The sequence below is a fragment of the Oryctolagus cuniculus genome, chromosome 15 (assembly GCF_051225735.1).
Source record: "Oryctolagus cuniculus isolate XC-2025 breed Fujian yellow rabbit chromosome 15, ASM5122573v1, whole genome shotgun sequence".
Classification (NCBI taxonomy): domain Eukaryota; kingdom Metazoa; phylum Chordata; class Mammalia; order Lagomorpha; family Leporidae; genus Oryctolagus; species Oryctolagus cuniculus.
Window position 1 is genome coordinate 34,234,188 of NC_142881.1, and position 12,235 is coordinate 34,246,422.

General features: G+C 53.1%; 2 protein-coding genes and 1 pseudogene across 6 annotated transcripts in view; 2 read left to right on the forward strand and 1 right to left on the reverse strand.

The window, feature by feature from the left end:
- Window positions 1–1,921: 1,921 nt before the first annotated feature.
- LOC149121957 (cyclin-dependent kinases regulatory subunit 2 pseudogene) lies at window positions 1,922–3,111 on the forward strand (annotated as a pseudogene).
- Window positions 3,112–9,337: 6,226 nt separating this feature from the next.
- Window positions 9,338–12,083, reverse strand: LOC103351375 (uncharacterized). 2 transcript variants are annotated; one of them, XR_016222085.1, is made up of 2 exons: window positions 11,942–12,083; window positions 9,338–10,426 (listed from the first exon to the last, which is right to left on the reverse strand). XR_016222085.1 is itself a non-coding variant. In XM_089314703.1 (2 exons), the coding sequence occupies exons 1-2, from the start codon at window positions 11,010–11,012 to the stop codon at window positions 9,882–9,884; spliced, it is 1,017 nt and encodes a 338-aa protein (XP_089170829.1). In that variant the 3' UTR covers window positions 9,338–9,881. The 2 variants fall into 2 exon arrangements, 1 of the variants encoding a protein (XP_089170829.1); XM_089314703.1 differs by lacking the exon at window positions 11,942–12,083 and adding an exon at window positions 10,541–11,012.
- PDLIM1 (PDZ and LIM domain 1) overlaps window positions 10,882–12,235 on the forward strand; it is a 66,228-nt gene continuing 64,874 nt past the window's right edge. For 2 of the 4 annotated variants that reach the window (XM_051823436.3, XM_002718543.6), the window contains exon 1: window positions 10,882–11,106. In XM_051823436.3, the coding sequence (XP_051679396.2) occupies window positions 11,011–11,106 (96 nt within the window). In that variant the 5' untranslated portion in view covers window positions 10,882–11,010. Of the gene's footprint in view, window positions 11,223–12,235 lie in introns of all 4 variants that reach the window. The other 2 variants (XM_089314705.1, XM_089314704.1) reach the window with 2 other exon arrangements.

Sequence of the window (12,235 nt, forward strand, 5' to 3'; positions counted from 1 at the left end):
CACTCAGCCAACACTTTTCGGACATATGAAGACACATGAGAGAAGTGACCACCTGAGGGGCCTGCACTACTTACAATGCTGGTGCCCATGTCACAGTGCCAGTTTAAGCCCTGGCTGCTCTGCTTCCAATCCAGCTTCTGCCAATGTACCTGGGAAGGCAGCAGAAGACCCAAGTATTTGGGCCCCCGCTCATATGGGGTAAGGTAGCTAGCTGAGCTGGAGGTCACAAACTACAAGGCCATGCCTCGTGAAATTCTATCCTTTTTGTCCATCAGAATACCCCCTTTCCCAGATGCCTAGGGAAGGGTACAGTGTAAATATGGGTATTAAGCCCCATGTGGAATTTTATGGAGGTGTCATAAACTTCCCAGATGACCACAGCACCTCATAAAAGGAGACACTGGGAGGTGGGGAGGGTGTCCCCTCTCTACTTTCCTTCCCCCACCCCCTTATCTCTCTGGCCCACTCTACGTCTCTGTGTGCATGTTTGCTTTCTTACCTTTTAAATAAACGTTATTTTGTGCACTGTATATGTGCCTGTGCTTAAAAATGTTTTTGTTGTTGTTTTTTTTTTTTTTTTGGTAAAAGGTAAGGACCTGGATTAAAAATTAAACCCCGGCCGACGCCGCGGCTCACTAGGCTAATCCTCCGCCTTGCGGCGCCGGCACACTGGGTTCTAGTCCTGGTCGGGGCGCCAGATTCTGTCCCGGTTGCCCCTCTTCCAGGCCAGCTCTCTGCTGTGGCCCAGGAGTGCAGTGGAGGATGGCCTAAGTGCTTGGGCCCTGCACCCCATGGGAGACCAGGAAAAGCACCTGGCTCCTGGCTCCTGCCATCGGATCAGCGCGGTGCGCCGGCTGCAGCGCGCCAGCCGTGGCGGCCATTGGAGGGTGAACCAATGGCAAAAGGAAGACCTTTCTCTCTGTCTCTCTCTCTCACTGTCCACTCTGCCTGTCAAAACAAAACAAAACAAAAAAAAAAAAAAAAAGTGAAAAAAAAATTAAACCCCACTCCTCCCATATCACTGCCACCCACATGGGAGACCTGAACAGAGATCCTGGCTCTTGGCTTCAGCCTGGTCGGGTCCTGGCTGTTAGTGGTCATTTGGAAGAGTGAACCAGCAGATGGAAGATCTCTTTCTCTTTTTCTGTCACTTTGCCTTTCAGATAAATAAATCTTTTTTTTTTTTTTTTTGAAGTTATCACTTGATCGAGGTAAGAGAAAATGAGGCTCTGCCAGAACAGTTGATATGGAGTTGGTCAGGAAATCCTAAGAGAGAAAGGCTGGATGAGACAGGGAAGGGGGGAACCCAGGAAGACACAGCATAGAGCCGTGAAGAGCTGCAGAAAGACACACGATGGGTGGAAAGTTAAGCTTTAATTCAGGGGGCACAAAAGGGTCAATGCAGAGCAGGATCAGGCCCCACAGAGAAGAGTGACAATAGGGAATGTTTATTTAGGAACAATGAAATGGGCTCCACACAATGACAGCAACCTTTCCATGACCTGCAGAGAGAGCCTCGGCCCTCTGTTTCCATTAGGGTAAAATCACCAGCTCCTGCTTCGTTTCTCTTGTTCCCTGTATAGAGCAAAACACCTCCAAGGAGCTGCCTGTACTTGCTGTCTCCAGTTTCTCTCCTTGCCTTTTGGATGCACCCCATTCAGGGTTTAGACCCCAAAACTGTTTTCTTCGGGACCCCCATGGACCTTTGTGGCATAAATCCTGTGGTTTGATTTTCAATTCTCTCGACTTTTCCGCAGCGTTTAGCAACTGATCACTGCTTCTTCCTCAAAACACTTCCTGCCCTTGGTTTCCAGGATGCCACCCTTTCTCTGTCTCTCCCAACCTCACTGGCTGCTTCTGTTTCCTTTGCTAAGTCCTCCTCATTTCCAAACCAACCCTCGGACCTCACCTCTCTTCCTCCTCCTTGCTGCTCTTATCCATTCCTATATCTTTAAGTATCCCCTTGTACGACCATCTCCTGCCTGGCCCCCGACCCTGGATTCCAGACTCCAATGCACAACTGCTTGCCCTCGTCTCCACTGAGCTGTCCGAGGGGTGGGTGAAACTTAAATATCTCTAGGAGTAAATTCCTTAGCATACATACACCCCCAAAGCCGCTTCCCCTTCAGGCTCCCTCTTTTCAGCCAAAGGCAGTTCCATCCAGAGACTCCTGTTCAGGCCAAAAATCCGGAGCCACCCTTGACACCACCAGCAAATGCTTTAAAACATAGCCAGAGCCCAGGCATGGCTCATGAGCTTCCCTGCTCCCACTCTGGGTCCAAGCTGGTGATCATCTCACCACGGCCCACTGACTGCTCCCCTGCTCCTGCCTTGTGCCTCCTCTTCCATCTGATTTCAACACAGCAGGCAGTGTTGAAAACATCAATCGGATAGTGTTAATCTTCTGTGCACAGCCCTCATGACCCCTCTTACTCCTAGGGGTTCTCAAATGCTCCAGGATGCGCTGCCCAGTCAGGCCCACTGTTCCCTGGCTGTCTCTCCTCTCCCCTCACTGACTCAGCTCCAGCCCTGGGGGCCCACTTGCCAGAGAGCAGGCCTGGCTTGTTTTGTCTTTGAACTTGCTACTTCCTCCACCTGGGATGCTCTTCACCAGACATCTACACAAACCTTGCTCAGGGGCAGTTTGCGTGGAAGCTGACTGGTCAGTGCCCCCGTCCAGTCGGCGGTGGGCTGTCGGTGACAAATCAGGAGCGTTGGGCCTGCGGTTGTGGTCGCAGTCAAGTCATTGCCTTGGTCGGAGTTGGTCGTGGTTGCTGCGTCTGCTCCTCACGCTCTAGTTTTTTTTGCCGATCTGCTGCGCGCCAGCAGGATGGCTCACAAGCAGGTTTATTACTCAGACAGGTACTTTGACAAGCACTACGAATACTGGCACGTCATGTTACCCAGAGAGCTCTCCAAACAAGCACCCAAAACCCACCTGGTGTCTGAGGAGGGATGGAGGCAACTAGGTGCGCAGCAAGGTCTAGATGGGTGCATTACATGATGCATGAGCCAGAGCTGCATATTCCTCTCTTTAGATGGCCTCCTCCAGAAGATCAGTTTCTCTCTCGATGCAAGTGCCTGTTTGACTTTCCCTGTTACTTTTGTTAAATAAAGTTTGTATGTTGCATTAAAAAAAAAAAACACCTTGTTCAGGTCTTAAATGACTCTTATTAGTGCCATTTTACAGCCCTTCATTTTTTGCCATAGAACCATGTATTGTTTTTTTGTTTTGTTTTGTTTTTTGTTTTTGACAGGCAGAGTGGACAGTGAGAGAGAGAGAGAGACAGAGAGAAAGGTCTTCCTTTGCTGTTGGTTTACCCCCCCGAATGGCTGCCGCGGCCGGCGCGCTGCAGCCAGCACACCGCGCTGATCCAAAGGCAGGAGCCCAGGTGCTCATCCTGGTCTCCCATGGGGTGCAGGGCCCAAGCACTTGGGCCATCCTCCACTGCACTCCCTGGCCACAGCAGAGAGCTGGCCTGGAAGAGGGGCAACCAGGATAGAATCCGGTGCCCCGACCGGGACTAGGACCCAGTGTGCCGGCGCCGCAAGGCAGAGGATTAGCCTATTGAGCCGTGGCGCCGGCCAGCACCATGTATTGTACTGTGTGTTTTTCTTTTTAAAAACATTTTATTTGGCAGTATATTCAAAACTGCAGAAATGCTGCAGGAATTAGGCCAGTATCATGTATCTTTTACCCGATTTACCTATTTATTGCTAATTTTCTATCCCATTTGCTTCACTTGTTTCCTACATCCCCATCTCCGCACCCTCATACTTCTATACAGGTAACCTTTTTTTTTTTTCTGAACCATTTGAGAATAAGTTAGATATGTGGCCCTGTATCCCTAAATAGTCCAGTGTGTGTTTCCTAAGGACAGGAATATCCACTTAGATAACCACTGTCTAGCTATCAGTAAGTTTAACTTTGATATAGTTCTTTATTACCTGTAGCCAGTCTTGTCGGTTCACCTAATGTATTTTATAGGATTTCCCCGCTTCTAATAGAAGATTAGGTTTACTATCAGATGTTAATTTGTGTTGTTTGCCGTTTTCCTTTCCTTTCATCTGAAACATCTCAACAGGCCTTTCTTTGTCGCATAACATTGCCTTTTCAAAGAATATGGCCTCCCCACCCCCACTCCCTGTCTATTTCTATTGAACCGGGGTTGTGGGATGTTTCCTTATGCCTGGATTTGGGCTATGCATCCCGGACAGGAGTGTCCCGTGTGAGTTATGTCCTTCACTGAGCATCATGCTGGAGGCACACAGGTTCTTTTGCCACTTCCTGGTGATGTTAACCTTGATCTCCTAGCAAGGTATCCTTGGATCTTGCCACGTATTGTGCTGTGGTCTGTGCTAGGGTTTGAGTGTGTCCCCTCTAAGACTCTGGTGTCAAAACTTAAAGGCCAATGTGATGGGAGTGAGAGGTGCAGCCTCTAAGAGGTGCTGAGGCCAGAAGAGCTCCTCCCTTGTGCATAAGTAAGGTCTTTGTACAAAAGAGACTTCACCCACAGTTTGGTTCTCTTCCCCTTCTGCCAAGAGAGGACAGTGTTCCTGGAGGACACAGCAACGAGGCGCCATCTGAGAGCAGAGAACAGCCCTCACCGGACTTCCACCAGTCTTCATCTTGGACTCCCCGGCCCCCAGAGCTATGAGGAAATACATTTCTGTTCCTGATACACTTCCCAGTCTCAGGTGTGCTGTTACAGCAGCACAAACACAGCAAGACAGAAAGAATGTGTCCCTCCCAAATTCCTATGTTGGATCCCAGTTTCCAAGGTGGTCACCTAAAGAAATGGAGCCTTTGGGATGTGATGAGATCATAAGGGCTCTGCCCTTCTAATGGGGTCATTGCCTAAGAGGGGGATGGGAGGGGAGAGGGGATAAATGATGGCACCCGGGAGTCATTGTCATTGCTAGCTGGCCTTGGGCTCTGCGCTTCACCCAGCAGCAGTCCTGCTGCTACCCAAGGAGTGGCCACATGGGAGAAGATAATAGGACAGAAGATGGCCTGTCAGAGGAAGCCACCCTCTAGGAGTCCTGGAAACTGGCCCTGTCACTCTGTCTGTCCTCAAATGCTATAAATAGTCAGCTTCAGTATCAGCTTTGACCAGACCAGGCCTGCAGCACAGGCCAAGCCCGAGAGGAAATGAATTTGGTGGGGGAGAATGGAGTCCCTGGGAGAGAGAGAGAGAGAATGGGTGGAATGAGATGAGGATAAAGGACAGCCAGCCGATGCTGGTTCCCCCTGCACACCACGTCAGAGGACTGGAATGCAGAGCCCTCCCCACCAGCATTTCCAGCCTGTCCATCATCCAGGAATGTCATTCTACCAGACCATCCCCTGCCCCTTCTACCCCCTTGTTCATTCTGTCTCCGCTGCCCTGTATGGCTGTTCTGCTTCTGTATCTGTCACACTTCAAAAGTTTATCTCAAATCACACCTCCCCTCCAAGGAGGAAGTTCAAAAGGCCATCCCAGAAAGGATCCACACTAGTGCAGTTGCTGACACTTGGGCTGTGGGTGATCCTGACAGGAGAGTAGAGAGAGCTGGCCCTTTGGACCTCTGTGGATCGTAGACCAGAGGGGTCTTCTGGGACCCTAGGGACCTCTGAATAATCTGCCCTTTCCTCTTCTTGCCCTCCAGATCTTAAAGTGTTTCTCCCATCTCTGCAGCCAAGATTATGGCCTGTTCCTTGGTTATGGAGTGATTCTAGGGCAGTCTTTTTTTTAATTAAAGATTTATTTAATTTGAAAGGCCAAGTTACAGAGAGGCAGAGACAATAGCCAGAGCTGCGCTGATCCGAAGCCAGGAGCTTCTTCCAGGTCTCCCACACTGGTGCAGGAGCCCAAACACTTGAGCCATCTTCTACTGCCTTCCCAAGCCACAGCAGAGAGCTGGATGGGAAGTGGAGCAGCCCAGATTCGAACCATCACCCATATGGGATGCTGGCATTGCAGGCGGCGGCTTTTCTGGCTACACCACGGAGCGGGTCCTACTAGGGCAGTCTCTCAACCCTTCTGGCCCTGTTGTGGGCTGGATTCCCTGGTCCCAGAGACAGTTCATTGTACAGGATGTTTATTAAAGAGGGTTCCCGGTCTCCACACCTGGGGGAGGGAGCAGAGAGGAGGATGGAGCAGATGGAGGAAGAAGAGCCACCATGTAGTCTCTGACCTATTCTACCAGGAGCTCTGGAGCCAAAATGTCACATCAGAGTTGTCCCTTATTAGACCCAAATGGCCAGTCTTTCACTCCACCTATGTCAATCAGCCCACACAGGCAGCTGGGGGAGGTGTGTGGGTGAGCAAGCCCCTGTAGGGGCTGCACACTGACAGCTGTTCGCCCTCCAGCAGCTGGGACAAGTCCTTCCATGAACGGCAGGGCAGGTCTCCAAAGGGCCTTGTGATACCCAGGCTCTGTCCCCTGCAATGCAACCACAGATGAAATGGACCTGGCACATTCTTTGACACTCACTCCTTACTAAATGAGGACAATGGTTGTTATCTGGTTATTGGGCTAGGGCCTGTTAGTAATCCTGCCCCCAGCCGCCTTTCTTCTCTCTTGAGCTAAGGTCTCAGAACTGAGAATTTTTTTAGACGAGGCTAGAATTTAAAGCTGCGGAAATACAACAACAGAAACGAAAGACCTTGGTGAGACCTTTAAATTCAGATCCTGTTAGCCAGTAAATTACATTCTTTATAAATATACTATCTTGTGAACTTCATTACATCGCATTGTCTTTTGGTCTTTAAAAAATATAAACAGTTAATATGAGTCACCCTATCTATGCCCTGTTTTGGAATTTCTACTTCTTTTAATATTCAAGGATGCTTGAGCAGTGGTAACAGGCCAACCCTCTCTCCATCTTTGAGGACACTAATGCCACCCGTCCAGGTGGGATGGGAGCAGAAAACAGGGGGGGGAGACATTACTGCGGTCTCGGGGCTCGCCCCTAGATTCTTCAGCCACCAGGCTCAGTGCCAGCCTCTGCTGTTACTGCGCTAGGCAGCCCCAAAGGAAGTGCCAGCCAGGTCTGGCGCCAGGTGTCCTTACCAACAGAAGCCCGCCGAGCCTGCTCTGTGCCTCTGGATGCCCGGAGGCGACCAATCGCCAGCGACCCCTCCAGGAATTCTCCTGGACTGGAGCAGGAAGCGGGAGAGAAGAACTGGGAGCCCAATTCTTTGGCCAGGGGCTGGCACAGCCAAGGGCGCCTCTCCCGGCTTGTCCCGTATCCCTACCCCTCTCCCCGCCCCCTCGTCCCCTCCTCCTGTCCTGGAGCAGCTCCAGGCCAGCGACTCCCCACAAAGTACACACAGAGCCTGGGAGCTGGGTTGACAAAGGCACGACGGGACCAGGTGGGCAGGGACGTCTTTGTTTTTGCTGGGCTTCCAGTTTGAGTTTCTGTTCTTGTTACAGAAAAGGGAAGCAAGTCGCTCGGACCTTATTTAACCAGGGTTCCCTGGGCTAGCAGGTGCACGGGTTTGCGGACGTGGGAGGCTGCGGGGAGCCAGGCGCACTCGCACGGGACAGCCCCCAAGTCCAGGGCCTCCAGCAGCTCCTTCACTGGTTGGGCCGAGCCCTGCCTCACGCGGATCCCTGGGTAGGCTCTGACTCAGACACCTGTCTCTGCCCTGGCCAGAAGCGCTCAGCTGCACAACACCGGTAGCCAGCGCTCACATGCACGACGGCCTGGACAAGGCCAGGATTTGTCCTAGAGGGTAAAGGAAGCCATGTGTAAAGCCTTGCTCACTCCCAGGCCCCCGGGGGCTGTTCCCAGAAGCCATATCTCCACACAGTGGCTCTGACAGTCTGGGCCACAGCACCCTGGTTTCCAGCTCTGCAGAGACCAGAGAGGAAAGCCCAGGCGGCAGCCATGCGATAAAACTGGAGCGAGAGCTGGAGAGGCCCGCTGCCCGGGTCCCCTCTGGCTTCCAGGACCCTGGCTTCGCTGGCCTTGCTTCCATTTCTCCAGAATTTTCCACCCACCCCTGCCCCCGAATACCCAGATGTTTGATGGGGGCTGTTTGGGTCAACAAACTCTTATGGAATGCATTACAATAATAACGTCCAGGCTAACTGGAGTTCAGTGAGGTTGCTTAAGGCTGCTCAGCTGGGACTGGGAGGAGTGAAGGGTCTGAGAGATCAGGAAGTGTGGATAAATAAGTGAGAGCATTTGAGGTAGAAGGACAGTGCTGTGTTTTGGGATAGTGCCCTTGGTGGTAGTTTTTCCTGGTGTCTGCTGGTGGAGTGAAAGGGAGGCAGACAGGCGAAGAACTCCTCATCCTCACAAGGGGTAGTATTTATTCTTCTTCCGAGAAGCTGAGACCATTTTATTGATTCTCATTTTGAAAACTTGACATCATGATTGGAGGATTTTTTTAAAAAAAGATTTTATTTATTTATTTGAAAGGTAGAGTTAAAGACAGAGAGAGAGAAAGAGGTCTTCCATCCTCTTGTTCACTCCCCAAATGGTTGCAATGACTGGAGCTGAGCTGATTTGAAGCCAGGAGCCAGGAGCTCCCTCTGGGCCCCCAAAGCAGGTGCAGGGGTCCAAGAACTTGGGCCATCTTATACAGCTTTCCCAGGCCATAGCAGAGAGCTGGATTGGAAGTGGAGCAGCCGGGACACGAACTGGGCACCGAAGGCAGGGGCTTAGCCCACTATGCCACAGCACTGCCCTGGAAGATGTTACTTTAAAAATTGTCCCCAACTCTACCTACTAATACAAAGCTTTTGTACTCTCTCCTATTTTTTTAATTGATCGATACAGCTTTTATTTTTTAAACATGACATAATTTTGTTCTGTTCTTTTTACATATTTTGAAACATGTCCCTGTGTCCTTATAGTATTCACAGTTCCCTCCTATGGCCATACTGTATTTAACTTCTTTTCTGTTATTGGTTGAGCTGTTTTGCCATTATCAATAATTCATCTACAAATATCTGTATACATACAACTTTTTTTCTCCTTCTAAATTATGTCCATTGGGTCCGAGCCAGAAAGAGGATGGCTGAGCCAAAGTGTTGACTATTTCATAACTCTTGCGATGTCGAGCCAGACTGCACTAATAAGATGGAACAACAAAGCCACTGAGACTCTTGCCTGTGTAGTCCTGTAGGGACTCACACTCCCTGACTCTACTATGTAACCCCTCCAGGGTAACAGGAAACCCAGGGAAGCACAGAAGCTGGGGCTTTTCAACTTCTCCTACTTGGACACACAGTATTCAAGATGGGTACACATCTCCGGGCACACTCAGAATGTAGTGATTCCCCTAGATTCTGCAGGAACTTGAAACACCAACAAGCTTTCTAATGAACAGACTCTTAATCAAAGAGGCAGTGTTTTTAATGTTGCTACAACAGGCAGCTGGTTATTGGCTGTAACTCCATTCCTTTTTTCAGATTCAAGAGAGTATCAGGATGCAAAATGGCTAGAGGGTTGGATAGAAGGCACATCCATTTTGAAGTCTAAAAGCAAGTGACCCCTTCTCAAACAGGGGCATTTGTGCTGTGTGGCAAGCAGACAAGTATGGGGCGCTCCAGGATCACAAGGAGACTGAGCAGTGCATTTAACACTAGCACTGTGCTGCAGCCGGTACCAGGCCAGGGATGCCAAAAACAAACAAACAAACAAACAAACAAAAAACAAAAAACGCTAAAGCACTGGGGCCAAGAGAGGGTAGATGGTCCTAATGGCAGGTGTATCACAGCTGTGGAGTACCATGTGCCAGGCACTGGGGTGCAACACTCATGGAACTGATGGTAGGGGACGAGGCGGGACACATCCGTTTATAAAATAGCTGGTCAGATGGTATTCAATACACAGGAGAAAAATCAGGCAGGGGAAAGTAGCAGGACATTCTGGAGAGCATGTCTTAAATGGCATTCAGATATGGCCTCTCTGAAAAGTGACATTCGAACAAAAGGCGCAGTGGGGAAGTCTGGGGGGAGGGCAGTCTAGACAGAGGCCCTGAGGCAGGGGCACTGCGGCTGCCGGGTGGAGGGAGTGGGTTGGAGGAGGAGAGGAGGTCAGGGAGGGAGCTGGGACCATCCTGGCTTCGCCCTATACGCGTTTTAAGGATTTGGGTTTTAACTCGAGAGAGGTAGGAGCAGTGCGTGGAGAGCGCGCTCTGAGGGCAGGAGTCCGGGAGCGCCTTTGGAAACGGCAAGGCGGGCTGGGAACACAGGTGTTGGGGCCCCGTGCACTTAGCCCTCAGCCTGCTCCCGGACTTGAGGTCGGAACTGTCGGGGGCGGTCAGAAGCCACGGCGAACTCCAGCCTGCAGGACAAGTATTCTCGGAAGGTCTTGAATCTTGAATCGCAATTACAGCCCCGCGTGATGATCTCGCAGGGAGTCCGGGCAGCGGTGCAGGTGCAGCATTGTCAGTTGTGTGGCCGCAGGCAGACTCAGTTACTTCACCTGTGAAATGGGAGTAAACGCGCTGACTGTCGAACCGCCCCAAATGAGATCACTCAAAAGCACCTTAGAGACCTCATAACCCTTTCAACATGCAAACGTGAACGTGCAGCTGACCTCGGAGGGTCGGCTTCGCACAGCACTTTGCAACTTTGGCTGACAAAGCACGGGTTTGCCTCGTTCGCGTTCGGTCGGAACCCGCTTGCCTCTCACCGAGCGCCGGCCGCGGGGCTGGGAGCTGCGGTGCGGCGGCGGGTGGGTGGTGCGGGGGTCCGGGGCGGAGCTGCGGAGAACCCGGGGCTCCCGACCCGACTCGACCTCTGCGAGGGCTGGGGGCACTCGAGGCCGTGACCCTCCGCCCGCTGGCCGGGCGGGGAGCAGCCGAAGGCCCGGCGCGGGGCCGGGCGGGGCGCGCGGCAGCTACGCGGCCTGGGCGGAGCCGCCCCCGCCCTGCGCCCGCCCTGCGCCCGCCAGCCCCAGGCTCCGGGGGCCAGCGCCGCGCGCTCTTTCTCCGACAGCTGCCGCGGGAACCTAGCGCACCGTGTCCTGCCCGTCCGTCCCCCCGGTCGCCGCCCGCCGCGTGCGCCATGAGCACCCAGCAGATAGTCCTCCAGGGCCCGGGACCATGGGGCTTCCGCCTCGTGGGCGGCAAGGACTTCGAGCAGCCCCTCGCCGTTTCTCGGGTAAGAAGCGCCCGGGGCGCTCGAGGGAGCGGGGCGCCCCCGGGCGGGGTGGAGGTGTGCCCGGGACCAGGCCTGGGGAGGCGGACGGGGTCCGGACCGCGGCTGGGCGCGTCCAGGTGCGCCGAGCGCTCCCCGCCGCCCCTTCGCCGGCGCGCTTGCGGTGTCCGCCTCCAAAAACCGGGCAGTTTCTTTCCTTCTCCCCGGAAGCGGGGCCTGGCGTGTGGACGCTGGTTGCCAGCCGGCGAGGGGGTGAGGGTCCCCACGGAGCGCGCTCGCTGGGAGCTCTCCCCTCCCGGCCTGGCCTTCCCCGGCCGCAGGGTAGGGGGATCAGGTTGGACGCGCAGCCAAGTCCTAGAAAGGGAAGCGGAGTGGATGGCCAGGTGGGGAGGGGGAGGGGTAAACGGGGTTAACCCCGAAACAACTGCCGAGGCGAGCAGTCTGTAGCACTTTGGAGTTGGTCCGTAATTGGCTGTCACCTCCCTCGTGCCTTTCGGAGAAAAGGCGCGATTTTGGAAATAACCAAACCCAGTGTAATCCCGTGTGGCACTCTAATCCGCCTTTCTGGCATACCCGGGTTATCCGCCGCTCCGCGGATGCGTGGGTGCTGGGCAGGGGTTCCCGCCCGCTGTGGCTACTGGTGGGGAGGTGATGTCACTTGAAAACTTACTGGAGCACCCTCATCCCTTTTGGAAGAACCCATTGTCCCCAAATAAAGTGGGAGACCCAGGTCTGTGTTTGGAAGCTCCGGCTTTGGCCCTCTGGTTCCAAACCCAAGGTTGACGTCCCACGGAGTGGCCGTTTCAATGTCTGTACCTAGAAAGGGGTCAGGAAATACCTTTTGATTGAGTGAAGAAAAGAGGAGCTGAAAGCACCCCACCCCTAGCCTAGAGGCAGCACCTCTAGTTCTTGGGCCTGTCTGCCAGCCGAAGCTGACCTCAAACTTGACTACCCCCCCCCCCCCTTCTGAGCAGCCCTGTGTGTTCTTGTGGTGGTGGGGCGGGGGGGGGGGGGTGGAGAGAGAAGATCCTGTGGGTCCTTTGACTACAGCTCTACCTCCAGCAGCTGTAGGAGTTTGGTCGGCCAAGGGGGAGAGGAATTGGGAGCCTCCAGCGGGCTGCTTTGCTGGCCA

Bases quoted from the DNA above. Each gene is read 5' to 3' on its own strand.
- LOC103351375 (XM_089314703.1), bottom strand. From the start codon at position 11,012: ATGGCGCACGCGGCGGGCGGCGACCGGGGGGACGGACGGGCAGGACAC. The intron at 10,427-10,540 runs GTCAGCTGCACG...CCCATTTCACAG, and splicing joins TGCGAAGCCGACCCTCCGAG to GTGAAGTAACTGAGTCTGCC.